This window comes from Solenopsis invicta, chromosome 4 (genome assembly GCF_016802725.1).
Source record: "Solenopsis invicta isolate M01_SB chromosome 4, UNIL_Sinv_3.0, whole genome shotgun sequence".
NCBI classification, from domain to species: Eukaryota; Metazoa; Arthropoda; class Insecta; order Hymenoptera; family Formicidae; genus Solenopsis; species Solenopsis invicta.
In genome coordinates, this window is record NC_052667.1 from 24,748,625 (window position 1) to 24,772,023 (window position 23,399).

At 42.3% G+C, this 23,399-nt stretch overlaps 1 protein-coding gene across 19 annotated transcripts in view; it reads left to right on the forward strand.

The window, feature by feature from the left end:
- The window catches only part of LOC105196571 (plasma membrane calcium-transporting ATPase 3), a 109,595-nt gene that overhangs the window by 55,532 nt on the left and 30,664 nt on the right, over nucleotides 1–23,399 (forward strand). For 11 of the 19 annotated variants that reach the window (XM_039448837.1, XM_039448839.1, XM_039448840.1 and 8 more), the window contains 7 exons: nucleotides 875–910; nucleotides 1,872–2,299; nucleotides 2,375–2,859; nucleotides 3,078–4,123; nucleotides 4,231–4,445; nucleotides 4,760–4,911; nucleotides 11,043–11,175. In XM_039448837.1, coding sequence (XP_039304771.1) covers nucleotides 875–910; nucleotides 1,872–2,299; nucleotides 2,375–2,859; nucleotides 3,078–4,123; nucleotides 4,231–4,445; nucleotides 4,760–4,911; nucleotides 11,043–11,175 — 2,495 coding nt within the window. Of the gene's footprint in view, nucleotides 1–874; nucleotides 911–1,871; nucleotides 2,300–2,374; nucleotides 2,860–3,077; nucleotides 4,124–4,230; nucleotides 4,446–4,759; nucleotides 4,912–11,042; nucleotides 11,176–14,972; nucleotides 15,042–18,795; nucleotides 23,346–23,399 lie in introns of those variants that run through there. The other 8 variants (XR_003269009.2, XR_003269010.2, XM_026137553.2 and 5 more) reach the window with 6 other exon arrangements.

Below are 23,399 nucleotides of genomic sequence, written 5' to 3' on the forward strand. Positions count from 1 at the left end.
TTTTGCTGTATAATGTTTTCTTATCTTTGTCTGATATGTGTTTATGAAGTCTTATATTTGATAATTGCAAAATTTGATTAAATTGTTATTATTCTATAATCTTCTCAAATTACATCTTTATAGAAAATGTCTTAGAAGTTACGTACTTTTCGAATTGGGGACCACAGCTTTTAAATTTTATATATTTTAATATCGTATATAAAAAATTCCAATATTCGATTTTTATTAAAAGTTAAGAGCAATTGTTTAATTATTTCAAACATTAAACTTGTCGGAATATTCCAACCTTCGATACTAGATAACTAACTATTTTTTAATCTAATTTTTCCATTTGTAATTTATGAAAAGTACGCTATTTTTGGGACACTTTATACATGGAAATAGAATATATATCAAAGGCATAATTCCTTTCTTTGACAATCCATGCTCCTCTGTACGTCTTTCGTTATTGCACAACCTGGAAGGTAAACCTGTATTTTCCTAACATGTACGTGCGTGCGTGCGTGCGTGCGTGCGTGCGTGCGTGCGTGCGTGCGTGCGTGCGTGCGTGCGTGCGTGCGTGCGTGCGTGCGTGCGTGCGTTTATGTATTACCCAGGAATGCATTCTTATGCACCTTTACAGTTATATTAGCGACAATTCGTCCATTTATCATAAAAGCAATGGCCGTTTCTGGTTCATTATTGTTTGACCTTCTGGGCTGTACCTACCTCATTTGTTAGTGTTAAGTATCCTCTCGCGAAAGAATTAGCGAGGAAAGGAAGGAAAGAATTACAAAACGTAAATTCTTTTAATGACGCGACTTATCACCATTGGCATATATATTTTCAGATAGATTGCTAATCAATTTCGTTTTGCATGTATTTTTTTATCTAGAGGCTAAAAAGCAGCGGAAGAAGAAGTCATTACCAGGTGAATAATTCTAAATAATATCTATATATATACATATACATATATATTCTTATTGTTTTTACCTCGATATAATTATGTGTACAAATATACACATATACGTTATTATTAATGCCAAGAAATTGATCGAGTTTTCAAGACAGCATTCAGTTTTTTTTTATCTTTCACTTCATCTTCTTCATTTCTCACTCGGGTATATTTTCTTTCTCTCTATGTTACTTTGATTAATTAATATCTACAACCTCACACTAATGTTGCGTATAAAGAAATATTTTGGCAACATTCGATTTGGTCTCCTCTCTCTTCGTTGAACATAGTTTAAGAGTGTGTACTCGGACCTGGCATATACGGCGCGCGTCTTGAAGCAACAATATTAATTCAAAATCATGAAAATCATGGTGAGGATAGATCGCTACGCGTTTTATTTAAGGAACGCGACCACGATTATATCGCTCGCTAAATTAAATGCCATACCCAGGACCGAGTGTAACAGAAGAAACGAAATTACATTGTCCACGCTTCCCGTGTTCCCTACTGATCTTTGCGTGTTCTATTGGCAATGGTTTATATGCATTTGACACGTTAGCCGCTACTTCGTTCTTGCATTAGCTTCTCGTTTTCTGCATTTTAGTAATGATATAAACACCCCGTGATTTTAAATCTGTGTTTTTAACATGTAACTGCTGTGTCTACCACTTAATCTTGATCATCTTTCATTAAACTTCTGTATCCATTAACTCGAGTAGCATCCACTATTTTATTAGAATGCTTTTAACAACTTGGTATATACTCGTTTCTAAGTTTAACGATCGAGGTTCAGTCAGCGTTGCGATCGATTAGCAGCCCAAGCATGATCACAGAGGTCTTTGCTGAGGCGCGAGTAGAAATTGATCGCTCGAGTCGATTGAGCCTCGATTGGCATATAGCGATGGAGCGCGATTTAATCTTGGCGTTGTAAATCAAGGAGAGGAGTCGGTAGAGATTACCGGGAACAGTCACGTGACGGGAGGTGGCGGCGGCGGCGGTGGTGGCGGCGGTGGCGGCGTCGCCGGAGGCGGCGGCGGTGTCAAGCACGAGGGCGGCGAGAATCACCACGTGTCCGCACCCGTGAGCGCGGAGAGCGGGAAGAAAGAGAAGAGTGTTCTGCAAGCCAAGCTAACTAAACTCGCCATACAGATCGGTTACGCCGGCTCGACCATCGCGGTGCTCACTGTCGTCATTCTAATCATACAGTTCTGCGTGACGACCTTCGTCATAGAGGGCAAGCCGTGGCGAAATACGTACGCCGGTGATCTGGTGCGGCATCTGATCATCGGTGTCACGGTGCTCGTAGTCGCCGTACCCGAGGGTCTTCCTTTGGCCGTCACCTTGTCGCTCGCTTATTCCGTCAAGGTGAGACTCCCGTCCCGACTCTTCGTAGTGTGTACATTTCTTCCTCCTCCTTTGAACTCGTTTTCTTTGGTGTAGAAAATGATGAAGGACAACAACCTGGTGCGTCATTTGGACGCCTGCGAGACCATGGGTAATGCCACCGCCATTTGCTCGGACAAGACCGGCACTCTGACCACGAACCGCATGACCGTGGTACAATCGTACATATGCGAGAAGATGTGCAAGACGACGCCGAATTTCTCGGACATACCGAGCCATATCGGTGAAATAATCATACAAGCCATCTCCATCAATTCGGCGTACACGTCGCGGATAATGGAGTCGCAGGACCCTACCGAATTGCCGATGCAGGTTGGAAACAAAACCGAATGTGCCTTACTTGGATTCGTATTAGCCCTGGGCAAGAAATATCAAACTGTGCGGGACGACTATCCTGAGGAAACCTTTACGCGGGTGTATACGTTTAATAGCGTAAGAAAGAGCATGTCCACCGTTATCCCCAGAAAGGGTGGTGGATTCAGGCTCTTCACCAAGGGCGCTTCCGAGATCATCATGAAGAAGTACGTATAATTTCATTTTAATCTTGTACGTCGCGCACTTCATTCAGTACATCTTGTAATTTGAATCATTTCTCGGCGATTTTTTTTTAAGCACGTGAAGGATTTTACCGCGTTTTTCGAGGAGGGAGGTCTATTGGACTCTAGCTACTTTCCTGAAATCACTTTCTTTTTCTTTGAGATTAAAGAGAAATGAAGAAATTTGATTGATCTTATTGCAGATGTGCCTTTATATATGGTCGCGAGGGTCATCTGGAGACGTTTACCAGAGATATGCAAGAGCGTCTAGTAAAGAATGTGATCGAACCCATGGCATGCAACGGGCTGCGTACCATCTCCATCGCTTATCGCGATTTTGTTCCTGGCAAGGCGGAAATTAATCAAGTTCACATCGAAAACGAGCCCAACTGGGACGACGAGGAGAATATAGTGAACAACCTCACCTGCCTGTGCATCGTCGGTATCGAGGATCCGGTACGTCCCGAGGTACCGGACGCGATCAGAAAATGCCAAAAGGCCGGCATCACCGTGCGCATGGTTACGGGTGACAATATAAACACCGCGCGATCCATCGCGCTCAAATGCGGTATCCTGAAGCCGAACGAAGACTTCCTCATTCTGGAGGGTAAGGAGTTCAACCGCAGGATCAGAGACAGTAACGGCGAAGTGCAGCAACATCTGCTAGACAAAGTGTGGCCGAAACTGCGAGTACTGGCCAGATCGTCGCCCACCGACAAGTATACCTTGGTGAAGGGCATCATCGACAGCAAGTCGACCGAAAGCCGCGAGGTCGTGGCGGTAACCGGTGACGGCACAAACGACGGTCCGGCCTTAAAGAAGGCCGACGTCGGTTTTGCCATGGGTATCGCCGGCACGGACGTCGCCAAGGAGGCGTCCGACATTATATTGACGGACGATAACTTCTCGTCGATCGTGAAGGCAGTCATGTGGGGCAGAAACGTATATGACAGCATCGCCAAGTTTCTGCAATTTCAGTTGACCGTTAACGTGGTCGCCGTGATTGTCGCCTTCATCGGTGCTTGTGCCGTGCAAGACTCGCCGCTTAAGGCAGTGCAGATGTTGTGGGTAAACCTAATCATGGACACGTTAGCGTCCCTCGCCTTGGCCACCGAAATGCCTACGCCCGATCTACTCCTCCGTAGACCGTACGGTCGCACAAAACCACTCATTTCCAGGACAATGATGAAAAATATTCTCGGTCAAGCCTTTTATCAGTTGAGCGTAATTTTCACGCTTCTTTTCGCCGGTGAGTACCGTCCCTTTCTTCCTCCTTTCCCACAACTTCCTGATCTTGTTAATCCGCCGTTTTCGTTGAGTAGAATATTTTGAAACTTTCGCAAACGGCTGCCGCAGGTGATCTGATGCTTGACATCGACACGGGTCGCGGAGTGGCGGCGGCAGGCGGTGGGCCCACGCAACATTTCACCATCATCTTCAACACGTTCGTCATGATGACTCTCTTCAACGAATTCAACGCTAGGAAAATTCATGGTCAACGCAATGTCTTCCAGGGAATATTCACCAACCCCATCTTCTATTCGATTTGGATCGGCACGTGTCTCTCGCAAGTGAGTTACCAATTATTCATGATCCAATCACGACATCAGTTATTACAGTTTCATCGATAAATATCCTGCACAATGCTATATTTTATATTGATTATTGATCAATTATTATAAAACAATTGTGGCTAATTAATTTTTTAACAACGATATGAACAGCGTTGGTTCTCATTACCTTTAATAAATCAGCACATCCTGCATAATAATAAATTTATATTATTCTTTGATAGATTGCAAAACAATTATGGCTAGCTAATTTTTTGATGATGTGAAGTTTCTTGTTCATCTTTAATAAAAAGTCATCTCCTTATTTTGCCTAGGTGGTCATCATACAATACGGTAAAATGGCATTCAGCACCAGAGCGCTCGAGTTAGACCAGTGGTTGTGGTGCCTGTTCTTCGGAATCGGTACGCTACTATGGGGCCAAATAGTTACGACTATTCCTACACGCCGAATTCCCAAAATTCTTTCGTAAGTTATAATTACGTACTCACAAACATACATACACATAAACGTGCAAACACATGATTTTTTTTGTTTGATGTTTGAGCACGAGGTTTGTTGCAAAGAGACAAATGGAACAAAAAAGAAATCACTTGCTCACAATATTCGTTGCTTTTCTTCTTGTAGAAGACAATTTCTTTAAAAATGAGATTATTTTGAGATCGATAATCGTACAATTTGTCAGTTTCACTTTCACTAATAAAAGTCCTAATTTTGCTCGCACGCGAATATACATATTATAATGGTAAAAAAGACTGATGATTGATTGATGAGTAACTGAAATTTTTACATCATGATGTTTTGATAATAAAAATTATTATGCAGAAGATATCAAATAAGAGATGTTTTGACGGATAAACTGTCTCTTTTGTGATTGCCAAGATTAATATCATTAACATACCAGCTTAAAAATTGTAATGTTTAAAGTAAAAAATATTCGTGGACAGTTGCTCTCTGATTAGATATCGTTACACATGAATTTCAAGTTTCCATTTTATTAGCGATAAATGTCTGCATGGCAAATCTTGAACTACTCGTGCTGATCTACACACACACACACACATATATATATATATATATATATATACTACAGTGCTGATCTACACACACACACACACATATATATATATATATATATATATACACAGGATTAGTAATAGTTTATGTCGATTCCTGAAGAATATTGTCTCCCACTTGTAAGCTCGCATGATTATTTCACTTTGATCCGTAATAGAAATCTTGGATGAACCTGTAAAGTAATTGTTACATATAAAATTTAATAGTATTTGTGCATTGACGAATTGGCCCTATACAGTTACGAAGTTATATACATATAAATTAAAAAAACAAATTGGCAAACTAATGGACAATTAGACATCTCTCTGCGATTAAAAAAAAAATACAATTAAGATTCTCGTAATGCTTACAGTTATATTTATATAATAATAGCCACGAAAATTTTAATAAAAGCGCAAGATTTTAGAAATGATTCTAAAAATTCGAAAATTATTTTGCGCTACAATCTTTGGTGAGCAATCATATTCCACAACCGTGATCAAATGTAAATGATCGCGCGTGCTCGAATGGATCCCATCCCAGGTATTCCCTCGCTTCTCCAGTCCAGTCTGTACGTAATTTAGCCTTAATCGTTGCATGATTACAGCCATCTTCAAAATCTACGTACTTGTTTGTGTGAAGCGCTGTTGAACGACAACGGACGTACGATGGTGTCCGGGAGAACTCTATGTTGAGGAGAGCTTGTTCAGCTTAATAATAACCGACCGATTATTCGATAACTAATTTAAACCGGCATGACGAGCAATCTGAGACGATAACGCGCGATCGATAACGCTTATTAACCACACGCTCTTTCACTCAATTCGTTGGATTTATGCGATTTTTCAGCGTTCTTTCTCTCTCTGTCATTCTCTTCTTCCATTCTTGCATCATTTTCCACCATGTTCTTTTCCTTATTTCTATTCAACAAGCTTTTTTTATTTTCCCGTTCATCGCATATACACATGTACACGATTATCTAGTTAGATATGACTCTTTCCATTTGTTTACACCTGTCGATTGAAATCAGCGTAATTTCGATGATAATCTCAGTGTCTCTGCAGGGAAAAAAATATAATTTTATTTTGAGGAAAAAATATTAATAATATGGGAAATAGGAGAATTCAGATCGATATAAAAATATTAATGTAAATACAATTAATTAAAGAACAGCCTTATTCGATCATAATTGAATCATTGTGCTAATATCTCTTATGTAATTTTACATACATTTTTAAGTTTATCAAACTGCGTGCCAAATAAATTTTCACATAGTAAAATTTTGAATCACAGTTCTAAGTTGGACAAGAATAATGTTATAATATTAAATTGATGCTCAGTTTAATATTAAAAAATTATTATGAAAATAATTACAATTAATAGAGCATCGTATTTCAAAGAATTTCGTATGATTTTGTTTGATTTATTAATATCTGCACATATTTTATATTTTAATACATTAAAATATGTGATTATATATATTTGATTATTTTTACTATCTAATGAAATTGAAATAGTTTTATAATAATATATGTTGAACAGTTTATGATTCTTTATTGTTTTAAACAGAATAAATGCTAAGTAGTGATAAACATATACGATAGCATATAAATTTACAGATAGCATATCACGATATTTTTAATCTGATTTAATTCGTCATGATAATTATGCCGTACAATATGGTGATTGATCGACGCGTTATTTATACCATAAATAATCGATATAATAACACATTCATCAATAGACAAATGACGTAGCACGTAAAGGCAAGAAATCCATGATTCAGAAGGTCGAATCCTACTAGTGTGGTAACATTTTCAATTTCTGGTCTCGATCAAAAATAGACTATTCAGACCGAATGTTGAATTTTTTAAATGTAACATGTATTTTTTATTACAGATTCGGATTACACGTAGAAAAATGAGAAACTTTGTCTGAAATATTTTTTCTGGAAGTGCCTTCATTAACCTTAAAATAATTTGATTGTTAGAAGTATAATAAATGCGATGAAAACATAAATTTAAATAAAAGGTTAATAGAAGTTTGAAGCTAGAGGTTAACGAAAGTTTCTTATTTTTTTTGTACGTATGATCAAAGTCTATAATAAAAAGTACCGTGTCCTATTAATTTTGAAAGAGATGTATAACTGGTTTGGAACACATGTAGTAACATTAAATAGTCAAACAAGTAGCACAGTAAAGACAAATTTTCCCATCTAAAGATATATGATTATATATCATTATGTAAGAAAACTTTTTGTCTTAAATTGGCTTGAAAAATTTTACCTTAGAATATTTTACAATGCTGCACGGTAATTTTTAAGTAGTTCGTAACACGTCTTGTAAATTTCTGTCATCATTTGTAATATTTAACAGCTTGTTACACATGATAAAATTTGTAGCAAATTTTGTGTTAAAACGTAACGAAAAATTCTCTCCGTGCATTACTATTGATCGCATAAGGCTACTCCTTAATTAATTGTGAAAAAGATATAAATTGGGGAAGAAAAGATGAATTTTTTTCCACTTGCCTGCCGCGTTTGAGTTTGAAATCTGAACCGGTTGGTTCTACAACAGTTTCAATCGTTCGCTCTACCACTCTTTCGCATCTCTCCTTCTTTCTCTCTTTCTCTTTTTTTTTCAAGCTGACAACTCCTAATAACGCAGAGAAGCGCACGGTTCCGCATGCGAGACGCCGCTCGTCCCGTGTAACAAGCGAGAGAGGCGCAAAGCGAGGTAATCTCGCGCTCGAGTCGAGAATACACACGCTTTTTGCCACTACTCGGTGTACGCGAGTCGAGGGCACTACTAAAATGCTACACGAGCGGAAGGGTCAGGCTAGCCAAAGGTTACAGGGAGTGTTCTCGCGAAGCTTTTACCGCCGAGTATGTATAATAGTACCGGTGCATGTACAACCCGCTTGTATAACACAACGGAAGCCCGGCCCGGCTATTCACGGTTGTAGCGCGTACGCGTGTGTGTATGCCGTTTCGTAGGTGAACAGAAACCCGATATACATATTTCCCCTCCGATATACCGTATGATATTGTACATGCATCCATCGCGTCCTGCACCGGCCACAGGACACGAGGGCCGAGAACCGATGACGTGCGTTCGCTATACGAGCAACGGAAGAGCGAATCCCCGTTGGGTTGGTCCCTGAGTTCACGCGCGTTTCCGTTCGATCGTTGAAGGGGATCGCCGCTAAACGATTTCTTCCCTTTTCTACCGGCCACTTGTACTTTATTTGGCTTTTCTCTTTTTTTTCATTTTTTTTATTTATTTATTTTACCTCGCATTCTTTGGACGTTGTTAATCGCCACCGTGAATTTACGGACCGGCCCGATGCATCATCTCGTCCATCGACGAGTGCCGGTTCTCCACGAGAGAGTGCCTATAAATAGCGACGACAGGCGACACGTAGTCGCGTCGGCACTCCACGCGCTTCTCGCCCTCGTGCGTCGCTCAACAGGTAAGGGGACAATTGCACCTGCTTTCTGCCGAGCCGACGACCTGACGCAAAGCAAAAATTGACGGGGCGCGTCCTGCAAAAAAAAAAGACTTGGAAATAACGGAGGAGATAGAACACAAAGCGCGAAAGATACAGGCCGACGAAACGGCAATACCACAACGTGTAACGCACAAACGACAATACGGGGTGGTTTACCAAAGTGAAGAGTGCCCTTTATAGTGGAAAAACGATGTCGAAAGAGGCTTCGAGTCGCGAAATTTATGTATTTCACATCGACAAAGAAAAAAAAAACTTACGCATTCTCTCTATCATCTTGCGCGATATAATCTTATGTATATCTTCCGTCGCTCTCACTCTTTCTCCCTTTCTTCTTTCCATACATTTCTCTCATTTCTTCGCTGCGCTTGCTATCGATTGTAACAAGGCTGAAACGATCCGAGAAAAAGTTTCGCCTCACTGATGCTTTACACTGACTAACATCTTTACACCGTATCACACGATAGAACATGCTTGCACACGACATATTCGCAATTGCACCTATTATGCACTGCCCTGCTCACTGGTCTTTATGAAAGTAGTCGCTAAAAAGCACTTTTGATCGTCGAAGATTGACGATTTTTTCTTCTCGTTTTACGATCTTTAACTTTCTGAAGCTGACGACGGATCAATTGGTCCCACCATCATTTACACTGTTTAATAAAAAATTATTTTTCTCCGAAGTGCCATGTAGTACACCAAGAAAAAAAAGTTGTTAACTTGACTAAATTTTTTAACTTGATTAAATTTTATCACTTAAAGTACTTTATGTATTTAAATTAAATACATAAATATTTGAACTTTAGTTTAAGCAGTTAGATATTTAACTTAAATACATGAATATTTGAACTGAGGAAACTTAATCGAATTGAAAAATTTAGTTAACTTACTATTAGTAAAATTTAGTTTACTTTTTTTTTACTGTATTATTTCGAATATTTTTTTTGCGCTGAACATGATGCCATTATCAAAATTCGTGTGATATATTAGGATTTTGAATAAATTGGAGCGAAATGTGACAAAAATGGCATTTTTGTGAATATTTTTTTTATGACAAGAAAGATTTGTTTCCAAAGGAAATGAACGGCATCTAAAAGTACAGTTCAAGAGCTTTTAAATAAATTTTAGTTTATACGATTTCATTAAGTTATTTTCATCAAGTTATAGTTGTTTGAATTCCGGACTCCTTGTGTTTAATATACAGTAGAAGGGCAAATACATACCATATTTACCAGGATATGTATTTTGACATTTTGAAGAGAATTTTGATATTGAATAGTTTGTAAATCTTAAATTAATGTTATTAAAATAAACTTAATATCCATTCTTTTTTATACGAATTATGTTATAGTTGTTTGAAATTAATTAAATAATATCTTTTGGTCAACATAAATTAAATAGGTCTCCCGGATTTTGACGTCAGCTGCGGAAGATTAAAGTTGGATATCTTGATGATCGTTCCCCTACTCTAAACTCACGGGAAATATTATCTTGAATTATAGCCAGAGAATAAAAATTCGTCTATCTGGATTTCCACTTATAAAAACGCGAAGTGAGGGATCGTCTCGAGACTTTTATTAAAATCATTTCGGTATATCGTCATCAAGCGTGCTTCTTGGCAAGCACTCCACATTTCTTCACATTTTTCCGTCACGCGAGCGCTAGAAATCGATCCGCACACTCGCCTACCGCGTACTCACACAAACACGCACCTGACCATCACCGCTCGGCCTTATCACAATCACCGATGAACCTATTCTTTTATTTACACCATTGAGTCACGCGTAGCGTCAGCACATCGTAATTAGATTAGAGATTTCCGCTGAGGAGCGAGGGAAAAACGGTGTCGAGTGCAGCGTGCCGAGAAGAGAGAATCGGAGTTGCGAAACTTTCGTCTCGGCTGCCGAAAAGAAAAGAAAAGAAAAAAGAATATAAAGAAAGAAATTAACGAAACATTACACAATTTTATATTCTATTCAGTTAACAGGAAGAATTCGAATGATGAAGAAATGGTTTCATGTTTTTTTCAAAAACAGATGGGGCCGCGGCCAGCCGGATGATATCGGTGCGATCAATCTAGGAGATGAGAAATTCGACCCTGACTCGGATAAAAAGCCGCGCGCAGGACAAATTCTATGGATCCGTGGTCTAACACGGCTACAGACACAGGTAACTATCCTTATCTCTTCTCTCTTTCTCTCTCTCTATATCTATCTATCTATCTATCTTTCTCTGTCACTCTGTCTCTCTCTCTCTCTTTCTCATTCTCTCATTATCTCATCAGTCAACAAGATTCAATATTCTCTCGATTCCTCTCTATTCACATTGAAAACATGAAATGAGAAACCCAACAGAAACCCGCCCCCCGGATCCAGCAGGGTTCAGGTGGCGAGACCACACGAGTCACATACGGTTCTCTCTCAAACGCTTTGAAACTCTCAGGACTCTTTCTTTTCTTTTCTCTGTTATTTTTTTCCTTTCTTTTAACAGTGCGCGCGCGCGCGACCACTCGACGGCGCTCGCACGCTCGTCGAACAGTACGCGCGCGTATTTTTTCTCTTATATTATTATCATCAAATACGTATTTACAGAATATAATTGAATCCACCGCTACTTGTTATACCACTACCACTGTACTCTACTATTACCACCGACGGCGACGATAATAACGAGCTGTTTTAGTTTTGACCGTTACCTTGGTTTGCATTTTCATTTGAGTTCCACCGTTTACTACGTGTTTAGTGAGCCGCGTCTTTTTTTTTCCACACCTCGGATCCGCGATAAAGAAAACCGACGAGACCGTGTGTGCGATAAGAGAGCCCCAACTAGACGATCGTACGCGTCCAAGTAGACGATGGATCGTTGACCGCCTATCGGTAGCCGCTCGTAAGAGCGCACGTGCGGGAAACGATCTCTCGCTGAAGGAAGAGCGGAGAGCCACGCGCGATTTTCATACACGAAGACATCATCCACCCGGGTTGCTCGCCCCGCTCTCCCCTTCAGAGACGCGACGTGTCTGACCGTGTGTCTCTTACCAAATTAGTTACAACACGTGCACAGATTCATGTACATATATACATATTTTATATCTATATATATATTTAGTAAACAAGTAAACTCAGTGTGTAAGTCTTACGCCGATAAGAAGCTAGGTCTAATCTGTCATGTCATTATCTCAGGTAGGGGAAATCGGTCGCGGGCCTCGATCGACCGATTCCGGTCGATCTCGGCCCCGCGATTAGGGTGACAGGACCGAACGTAGAGAAACGGCAGACAAGAGACGATATCGCGAGTAAAAGAAAAACGAAAAAAGAACCAAAGAACGTTTTACCTGAACTCGTTACGACTCGACCAGCGTCACTGATCGCGCATGCACGACTCTTCGACGAGAACGACGCACTGATAGGGTTGACGCACATACACATGTACACACATAGAGACCTGCCATAGTAAAACGCACAAATTTAGTGCTTGTTCTCTCCCCCCCCCCCCCACGCGAGTACCGGAGATGTGGCAGGGACGGGGAACAGTTGGGACCAGACGCGCGATCTCTTTTTTTTTTATCCGATGGGATTTGCACAGAAAACGATCGCGGTACGGAACGTACGGGCGTTACGCGCGGGACGGGACGCTTTGGTAATTCTCTTGGATTCGAAGATATAGAAGAGATTTCTCTTCCCTTTGCATCATCCACCTCCTCTCCTTGAGCTAATACGAGGTTTACCTTTATAACACATTCTGTGTTCTCTGGCGTATCTTCGAATCGAACGAGAGTTAATCCAGAGTGCCCCCTGTCTCGGCGAGCTGAAAAATCGGGCTGCAGATCCGTAAAAACGGTGCGGATTCGACGCGTTATTTGTCATGCAAATCGAAACGTCCGCGCCTTGTCCCAGTTATCCCGATATATCGCGGTACTCTCCCACATCCCTCAGAGAAGATCGCGAGTGTCGTGACCAATGCGTAGGGAGAATAGAACCACCAGCATCACCGATTTCTGATTGAGTCGAGTTTTTCCTGAATACTACTTCCTGGCGTCAACGAGCTTTCGACCTGAGCACATTATATATTTTACATAATTTGCGCGTACATATATATTTACATATATATAATATACGTTCTTATCCCGTACAGCTTGCATCTCCACAGTAGCTCTCCACAGACAGCCAGAACCAACTTAGCAGTGGTCCACGCAGTCCTCAGCCAATCTCTCTTTCTTTCTACATTCTCTCACTCTCTTTCTCTCTGTTTGTTTCTTCCCCCCCCCGCTCTCTCTCTCCCCCACCCCCGCCCTCCCTTACCGAGATATCTCTTACGCTCGATTTCTTCCCTTTCCCTTTATATATACGCTCTATACACCCCTTTAGTCCTCGTGACATTACGTGTCAGAGATTACGCTCGCGTTCCCTCCCCTCGGAGGGGGCGGGCACGTCCGAAACAGCCCGAAATTGTGTGTGCACCACTCTTCTCCGAGTTCTCCAGTGATCGATGTCTATGTTTTGCCGATCAACGAACTCGGGATAATCCCCATCCTCCTCCCCCCACCCCCTTGGAGGGGTTTACCCCCCTCTATCCCCTCTCCTGACTGTTGTCTCGCAAAGTATATACTCTCTCACCGTGAAGCACCACTCTCTGACGATATTCGAGTGACGTTAAGCAGGATATTAAATCGACCCACGTGTAGGCACCTCGTGGTAAACTTTCTTCGCCGAACTTTCTCTCACGCAAATACGTCTTTACACACCGACTCCGCCGTATGATTTTCCTCACCCGCCAGTTAAAACGAGCGGCTCTTACGTAATACGCGCGGGAAACTCGCGTATATAAGTACATAGGTAGCCTCCTCGCCCCTACTTTATACGTAACGTATCTAAATCCGTCGCCTGCGGTTACTCGTAATTAGCCGGCGAAACGAAACTTTCATTGTTGCGCGGTTCAAGAACGATATGCGTAAAAGATTCATCCACTTCGCTATTGTCCTTAGCCGCCTTAGCCGTCCGCTATTCCTATATCGATTTTACGTTGAAGCGGACGGCTCTACTCCGCCTCGCAGAAGTTAAAGCAGACGGTGCCGAACGGAGACACGGTGCGTTTGTACGCGTCGCGTTAACGTCGAATCGCAGGGAATCTCTGATCGATGAGAGTTTTCCCACGCATTTATGTATTTTGTGCGATTAATTTGCGACGGTATTTTATATAATAATCACTAGGCGGCGACATCAGTCGCGGCGGTCGCAGGCCATAGCTGATAGCGTGTGAGCAAAGAGGTAACGATTGCGGTCCGTTTCTCGTCGAAGAATCCCCGAAACACCCGATGTATAACTCAACTCTATACGATGATTGCGCAGCGAATTTTTTTGCAGTAATGTCAAGTATCTGTATATGTCTAACTGTCAATCACTTTGGCGGCTCGGGCTGTGGCGCGACAAAGAAAACTGACTGTCGCTGGTCCGTTGCAGCTCCGTTACAGCCGGTCACGATGCGATTAGAAAAGAATAAAATAAAATAAAATGAAACGTAGAACGGATGCACGAGTTGCACACAACGTACGTAAGAAATTCTAGTCCGTTTAAAAAATCGCGGCGAATACGTATACTTCCTTTCTCTCTCTCTGTCTGTCTCTCTACCAATTTTCTCTACTTTTATATATTATATATATATAGCTACACTATACGTACTTTCTATTCTCTTTACATTCTCTTCCCCCTTTTTTCTCTGTATAACTTCGTCTGTCTCGCACAGTCAACGGTCGTTAAGTGTTCAATATCACTGAGAAGCACACGTTAACGTTAGAACGGCTTGTAACAAAACCGAAAGGGAACAGAATAAAAAACAGAACGGAAAATCGAACAGACGATTAAGAAAGACAGAAAAGAGATAGGACAAGAAAAGAAAAAAAAAAAATACAATTACCATGGAATGTCACGTGAAGCTAATGATGTAAAACTGGATGTGTCACCTACTTTCAGACGAGCAATAGAACTCTGGTGCAGAATGTATCTGTGACAGGCAGATCCCCTTCTCAGGATTACTACATGGTTAGTCCGCAAGTCCACTATCATCCGCAAGTTTGATCATTGTTTGACCGTGTTAAATAATAATCTGATTAACCGTTTCTCTCTATATTTATCTATACGTATATATTTTCATCGTCTTTCTTTGGTTCCTCTCTGATATATTCTGATTTTTTTGCGACACTTTTTTGATCGATATGTACCATGTACTATGATTTCCTACAAGCAGACCTTTTCAGTTTGCCTTTTGTGTTATCTATCTCTCTCTATCTCTATCTTTCTCTTCTACTACTACTACTTACTACTACTACTACAACTACAACAACTACTACTACTACTACTACTTATCTGTTTCTACTACACACGTCTCACAATGTCTGCATTTTGTTTAACAAGTAAGTGCTTGCGGACTGCGAGTTTCGATTAATATATTTTTCGCCCGTGTGCTTATTATATATATATACATATATATATTATTACATGCGACACCCGTCTTTGTGGTTGATTCTAAACTATCCTCCACAAATTAAAAAAAAAAAAAAAGAAAACCAGAAAACCGGCAGCCAGTATATATATATCGGCGTCGAGCAATTTGCATCGCCATGATTATTGTCACTGCGGCAGCTAATTATATCGCTCCTGTTGTCTCTCTCTTTTTTTCTTTTTCTTTCTGTATCACCACCGCACCTGCCTTTCTCTCTCTCTCTCTCTCTCTCTCTCTCTCTCTCTCTCTTTCTCTGTGGATCCTGTGTCGCGTAATACGATCGCTCGTACACGATCCGATCGTATATCGCTTCTCCCGATATCACCAACTCCTCCGTCCTCTGTGTGTCTCTGTCAAGCGAGACGCTAATGGGGCGCGTGTTCGGTAAAGACACGCTCCTGCGTGACAACCATAAAGAAAAGAAAAGAAAAAAAAAGAAACAACCGACCACTGCCCACGTGGTCGATACTGACTGTTTATTATTGTTGTTGTTGCCGCGAGAGACACGTTGATGGCTTTGACGTTCGATGGATATACATTACGATTACGACCGTTTTGGCTGCCGTCATACGCTTCTCTCGATTGTCTCCACTTGTGTCACTTCTTTTCTTTCTTGCGTGTCGTCCTCCCTTCCACCTCTTTCCCGTTTCCATTCTTCTCGCTCTTTTCCCTCTTCTCTCCCCTCGTTTTCTTTTCCGCTCATTTCCTTTAAGATGTTGCATGTACGTGTTTGTGTGCGTTTTTCTTTTTTTTCTCTCTCTTTCTCTCTTTCTCTCTCTCTCTTTTTTTTGGCGCGTTCGGAAGCGCTCGTCAACTGACTGGAATCGAATAGTCAAGGGCGAGCCGCGCAGCTTTCGGAGTGACGTGATCAGAGATGTACGGCGCTGTAACTGCGGTGTGTGCTACCCGTTTCCTCGATACAAGAGCCGCTGTTCCCAGAAATGTTAGTTAAAGTTAACTGAGGTTTCGGTGATTCCCGGCCAGAGATGTTTATGCCCTGAGCTGTAGGTTTTCTGCCTTCGCTTCCCGTTCCGTCTCTCCCAAGGTGGAGACGGAGGTAATCAGTTGAGCCCCGGTTGACGTTAACTAACGTTCCAAGGAAACGGCCCCGCCAAACACACTGGAACACTGGACAAGTCTTCTCTTTTTTTTGGATCTGTGTTCGCTTTCTTGTGTGAGCATCGTTTTCTTTTTTTTTTTCTTTTTGTTTTCCTTTTTATTTCCGGCGTACGACTCGCTCGGGTCGGCCGGCTCCTTCTCTACACACGCGCCGTGTACATTCGCTTCCCCATTGTCTCTCTCATTTCTTTAATTTGTTTTTTTTTTAATTACTGCAGTGTGAGCATTGCTGTGATGATTAACACGTGATGTACGATGTTATTACCGTATATCGATGTGCGCGCGTGTGGACATGTATTTTTTTTTTATTGTGCGTCTTTAACGTGCACAGTGTGTATGTATATATATATCTGTATATTCAATATATATTGCATTGTGCGTTCTGTACCGATGCGAGGGACCAAACACACTCGCTCGGACACCAAAACGCGCGAACGCTCCGCTAAGAAATTTTTTTTTTTTAACGGCGCTCCGCACGGCGAGAGAGAGAGCGCGCTCGATCGCGCGTTTCTCGAATTCGGCATATCCGCGTTCGTCGAGTCTCACACGACTTTTTCCTCCGTACACCCCTCCACAGACGGGTACATCGAAATTTCTCTCTATCCCCCTCGCCGTTGTACTCGAATCCGCGATCGTACCCGAAAACGCGTCTACGATCAACGACAGCACACGTGTATCTGCGTTATAAGTTCCTCAAAATTTTAATTCCGATTGGCTTTCTCTCTTTCTCTCTCTCTATCTCTCTTTTCGATTCGATATTTTGCTCGGACGACTGGAGCCGATGGCGAGCACGCCCCGTCCGTTCCTCCGATGAGAGTGTCGCTCGACTCTGAGAAAAATTCGCCAAGAGGATGTCTATGGACTCCTCTAAGTCCGACGAGTTTAAATTCGCGAGTTGAAGGAAAAATAAGATTGTCGGTGATTGAGCCTAAAAAAAAAAAAAAAAAAAAAATCGACAGCCACTCTTTGCACTCTCTAAATCTAAATCAGTGAAATCTTACTGATTTAGTACCGCACAGAAAGAACAATTTTGTTGTAATGCAGATCTGAAAATAATTATGTTGAACTATTTAAAAAAGTGTTTGGATATTTGTGTAATTTGATTACTAAAATGTTAAAATTATTTGTAGTGATATTAGCATGCTTGGGCATCCTACATAATTACATTGATGGCCCAACGTAAAATTATTTTCTGATCTATATCTAGCTAAATTTCTTAATGCTTTAATAAAATTGTTCTTTCAGTTATACTTATAACTGCGACCATCAGTGATTATTCACTGTCTTTCAATGATTCGGCTTAAAAGGTGAATACCCTTGCTTGTTATTGTATTATCTCGCTGGTCGGAATCAGTGTATTATCTGAAAGGCAGTGCATGTATCACTGATCGATATAAATAGAGCAACTGAAATCAGGCTGTCGGAATTCACTGATTCCAATTTAGAGAGCAGACTTCGTACTTTCTGAACTTTTGTCATCCACGTGGGAGCCAGTGTCCGACTAGCGACGGTCCTATTCCACTTAGCGCCTATAATCTCGAGTTGCTTGAACGATGCGACACTTGAATCGCGAGACGACGACGATGACGACGCGTGCACTTCGACGTGTTCCACGACTTCAGTCGTGCTCGGTTCTCTTCTTTCAATCTCTCACTCGAAACTCTCTCTCTTTCTCTTTCTTTCGCTCTCTCTTTCTCTCTCTCTTTCTCCCTCTTTCTCTCGCTCGAGAGGGAGAAATCGCCTTTTCTCTGTAGAAGATCTGCAGCGGTGAAAAGCGATGAAAAAAAGAAAAAGGCTAAGAAATGAGAGAGATTCGCGCGCCACGTGGTAATCTATTCGTCGACACGTGTGCGACACGCGCACAGGAGGGAAAAGAAACAAGATAACATTCACTCACGCAACACCTTACTCTTTCACTTCTCACACACGCACGCATACGTACACGCACAAACACACACACACACACACACACACACACACACACACACTAGAGACGAAAATGGAGTAAACGCGATGGAGATGATCATTAGCGAACGCCGATGCAATCCGCGGCAAGAATGAAAAGAGCTGCTAGTTGTTGCGCGCTGAACGAAAAAAAAGTAGTGTGTTATTAGCGAAGATGTGAAAAAAAGAAGCGAGTGCCGAGACTGATGGTTATAATTTGTGGTTTGTTAGCCAGCGGAACCCATTCGAGAGACTGAGGTATAACGGGGCGGCAGTTTTGCCCGCCGCCACACTTATCCTGTCGGAGTACAAACAAGTACGTAGCTCATGTAGATGATCGCCTGCCGTACACATAATACGTTGTTATAATCATCAAAAACCCGCCAGTACGCGTGTACGCATTATATATTTTTACCTTACTACATATAATGTCGTCATACACGACGGATCGTCGACGACGTGCGTAACACACGATGGTGCGTGCACGATGGAAACGTCTCGCCGTCTTGATCTCTCCCTCCCTCTCTCCGAGTCAGAAATTTTTCAATGCATTTTTGAGTGCTCTCGATGCTCTCGGGCCGCGGGATCACCCGCGCCACCGCCGCCCGCCGGACGCGAGCGAGAACGGGCCTCCACCGAGCGAGCGACTCGTCTTAATATTTTAATATTATATCTGATATAATATTTTAATATTTTAATATTTCGATCCCACGGTGACGTCGAGGAACGTTCTCGGCGCACGGGTAGGCGCGTGGCGCCGGGAGACTCAGCTCTCCGAGATTCTAGAGACGCCATCTTTTTTTTCTCTCCGCCAGAGTTCGCTTTGCGCGGAGAGATCGGTCCTGGAGGCCGATCTAGTAATTCTAGACGGAGCGACTCCTCCGACTTCGATTGATATAAATGCCGAAGACATCGACGACGACGACGACGACGAGCCTCGTCGTCGGGGCGACGATGTACGGACGCTCTCCCGTCCTTCCGAGAGAGAGAGACGTCGTCGGCGCGCTCGTCTCGGGCGGCGATGTCACGACGGCGACGATTCGAAAGATGCACGGATTATTACATATTGAACGAAGTGTTACGTCACACTAATGTGTTTTCTTTGTGTAGCCAGGGGGGTGTGGGTCGCGGTCGGTGGGCCCTCCCCCGTCCGTCGGGGACCGCGATATTGCCCGGCAGATCCACCGGCCCGCCCGCGCTTTCTTTTTCTCAGTAGCATAGTGTCTGAGTGTGCCGTGTGTGTTTCTGTATTCCTGTCCCTCGTCCCGTTTCCATCCCCTCCTCCCGTCGATTACTCCCCCATTCGTGTGTGTGTAACTTCGAGACACGATGCGGTTTCATTGCGGACACATCGCAAGCGGTCGCTCATACACTTCCTCGTCTGACCGACCGTATATTTTTCTGTTTTTTTTCCTTTTTTTTTTAATAGTGTCACCAATTCATCTATTGGCTCGTTCGTTCATGGATCGTGCTAAATCGCCAACTCTTTCATCAACGCGCGAGTGACGACGCTAAAAAGCTTGCCTCTACCTCCTCCTCCTCCTCTTTCCCGAACACATCTAGCGACCAAAAAACCGCTTTTTCTGCCTCTTCACCGTCATCATTGATCGATCTTTTTCTCACGACGCGACCAGGAACGCCAGGAACTTGTGCGTCGATTTTGACTTTTTTCTAGATCGATGGTCGATGTCGTAATAAAACCCCTCGAGAGAATTGAGGTAACGTGCCGTAGATTTCTCGATGGTGTGCTGTGTTATTAAGTAGGAAAGAAGGGTTGCAAAACTTGAATGAAGTAGAATTGCTGCATCGTGCGCACACAGTCCTTCTCTCACGTGGCCGGTATCCTTGATCCCAAATCCGTTTCTATAGACACGAGTTGGTACACTGTCAAACGCACACGTGCGCCTCTTTGAAGGCAATCTCGTTTTACGGAGGGCTCGGCCGAGCCATTAGCGAAATTGGCCGTACGTAGTTCCATTTCGACGATCCCGCGCGCTTTATTCATGTATTATTATTCGACGCTTGTGCATTTACCTGGAGCCCTTTGTTCGTTGCGCGTAAAATTTTTTTTTTTCCCGGATGGATCGACGAACTTGAGAGTCGCGAAAGGGTTTAATGTACGCCCTGCCCGAGGATATTCATCTAATTTGCTTCTCATTTGACATTTCTCTCGATTCAGTAAAAACTTATTAGCACTCTTATTCGATCGTTCGGTGCCTCTCGCGACTGATAGTCGCCGGCAGGGGACAATTCTTCCGTGGCTAAGCAATTATGATTTTATTCGTCGTATAAACGTTTGAGCGTGAAGAATACGCAGATAACATCGATAGATACCAAATTTTTATGAAAGACGAGAGATATATCAGAATCGTTCTTATCTTAGCCACTGAAGGGGATAACTATCGTCGGTTGGATTCTCCCGTCATCTCCCCCACCTATTCCCTCTTTGTTAGCGTGTGAGTGTGCGTGTGCACGGTTGGCCAATTTATGCATCGACTTTATTTTCTGTTTGCCCGAGATCTAACACCGCCGTTGTTTCGTATCGAGTGCCAATTAGAGGATTTAACACCGTTACACTATGTGGTCTGTGTTGTTGTGTCAAGAAAAAAAAAAAGGAAAAACGAACCTCCATCGAGCAAGCATTGCGCGATTGTTGGCATGCATTTACTCGCGACTCCGATCGCGAGAAGAGGGACGCTTCGAGCGTCGGAGAGGTCAAAGTCAGATCGAAGCGGACGCGAGTGAAGGAGAATCCCTTCGTAATTCAAGTCCGGGATGATTATTCGCGTTTCTCTTCACTCTAGCTTCCCACACGTTCTGCTTTTTCGAGTGGGGGAGGGGGGGGAGGGAAGCTTTCTCGCGTCCTCGAACGTCCCTGTCTCTGATCTGGCCTTGACCGGAAAGTTTTTTCTCTCTCGCGCAGACACTCGAATGTCTTGAACATGAAGCTCCTGCAACAAAAGGACGAGAGACCGTTTCAACCCCGCTCTGAATCGTCTCTCCGAATCTTTAGCAAGAGAACATGTCTGATTACATCGTATGAGACTTGCGTAGTTACGTAGAAAAAGTTGAGTGTTGAAACCGCACACAATGTGTCGAGACTGGCTACCATGCGTAAAGCTACTACTACTAGTACTACTACTATTACTGCTACTACCATTACTACTACTACCGCCGCGAAGACTTAACTTATACATAGGAGAAGCAACTGACCCACCCTATCTCTTTATCACGAACGTGCATTATATCTTAATCTCCATTAGTGCTCCTTTGCTTTTACTTAACTGTTACTCGTACTACACCAACATCACCAACCACACTATGTCTGTCTCTGTCTGACAAGCTTCTGTCTTACCCCTATTATATACTCTGTTGACACTCCAAGCCGTAGAGGAGCGGTTACAAGCGTGCGAATGCTTCGGCAGATTCGCTCGCGAACGGTTCAGGACTGTTGCGGACCATTCCTAATTGGGTAACTATTGCGAAACCGATTTGGATCCCGCGTTGGCACCCCCGTAGTCACGAAGCTCCGCTCGTTTCCCTTTGGCGAAATGCAGAGCGATCGCTGATGAGAATGAAGTTATCGATCTACATTCTTTTTATCAAAAATTTTTGTCATCACTCGATGTTGCCGTTATTTAAATTTTTAATAATGTAAAAACTACATACTCGCGATTAAAGAAATTATATTTTTAAATTGTTGAGAACGAAATACAGTCTAATACAAATCTCAATAACAGAGAGAAAATGTTACTGGGTTGGAATAATCGCGAATAATTACAATTATTTTGATGGTGTTTTTTTTTCGACTAGTATATAGTAACGGGTAAATTGGACAAAGGTAAGAACAGTAATCTTTTAAAAAATATAGTGTAATGCACGCAAAAGAATTTCTGAGGAATATTCCATTATTTTATTTCGTTCAAAATTATCTTCAAACTTGATTTTAAATTTATCTGAAATGATTTATCATGTTCTTCTGGAATTAGAATCAGCCTTAGGAGCAGATATTGCCAAACGATATTATTAAAATCAAACATTAGTAAAGAGTGAAAAACACTTCAATTTTTTTGGACCTTTTTTCCCCATCGGTCGTTACTATATCCCCGATAGTTGCTTCGTTCTTGTTCGCGATCGTTCCTGGCCAATCCTAGACCACAAGGGATAATATTGTCAGCGTCCTTAGCACCTTCGTCCGAGGTGACGAAGGAAGGCTCTCTCATCTGCGAGGACGTCCGCGCGTCGTCCGTATTCGGTCGTGTTGGTCCCTGATCCGATGATCACTGAACTCCATCACGAAACCCCACAAATCGTCGTGTGTGGTAGGTAGGTACGCATAAAATTGACGTAGACTGCGCATGCGATGGCGATAACTGAGCCCGTAACAATTCTAGCTTGCACTACTCGGTGGTACAACGAGATTGTGAAGAAATCGCAGCCTCTACCCTCCCCCCCCCCTCGATGTATTGTAACAATATTCCCCTTCCGTTTAGCTCGGTTTGCCCCCGCCGTATAGCTCACGAATTCGGGTGAAATGCAACCAAGTCGACAGGCGAAGGAACTTACGTCACGGACAAAAAGAAAAAGGAGTGATAAACATTCGCGATTATTAAAAAAAAATAAAATAAAATAAAAAATAAAACGCATCTGTATAATCATTAAAAAAAACACGACTACAGCTACCAGAACAACGACAAGACCAGAGTATGCCGACACTCAGGGGACACTCAATAAAGATAAAAGGGGAACACAACCGTAACACACCTCTACGCGAAAAAAAAGAAAAAAAAATACGAATATACGGCGTGCTTGTGTGTTGCTGGCTTGCCTCCTCG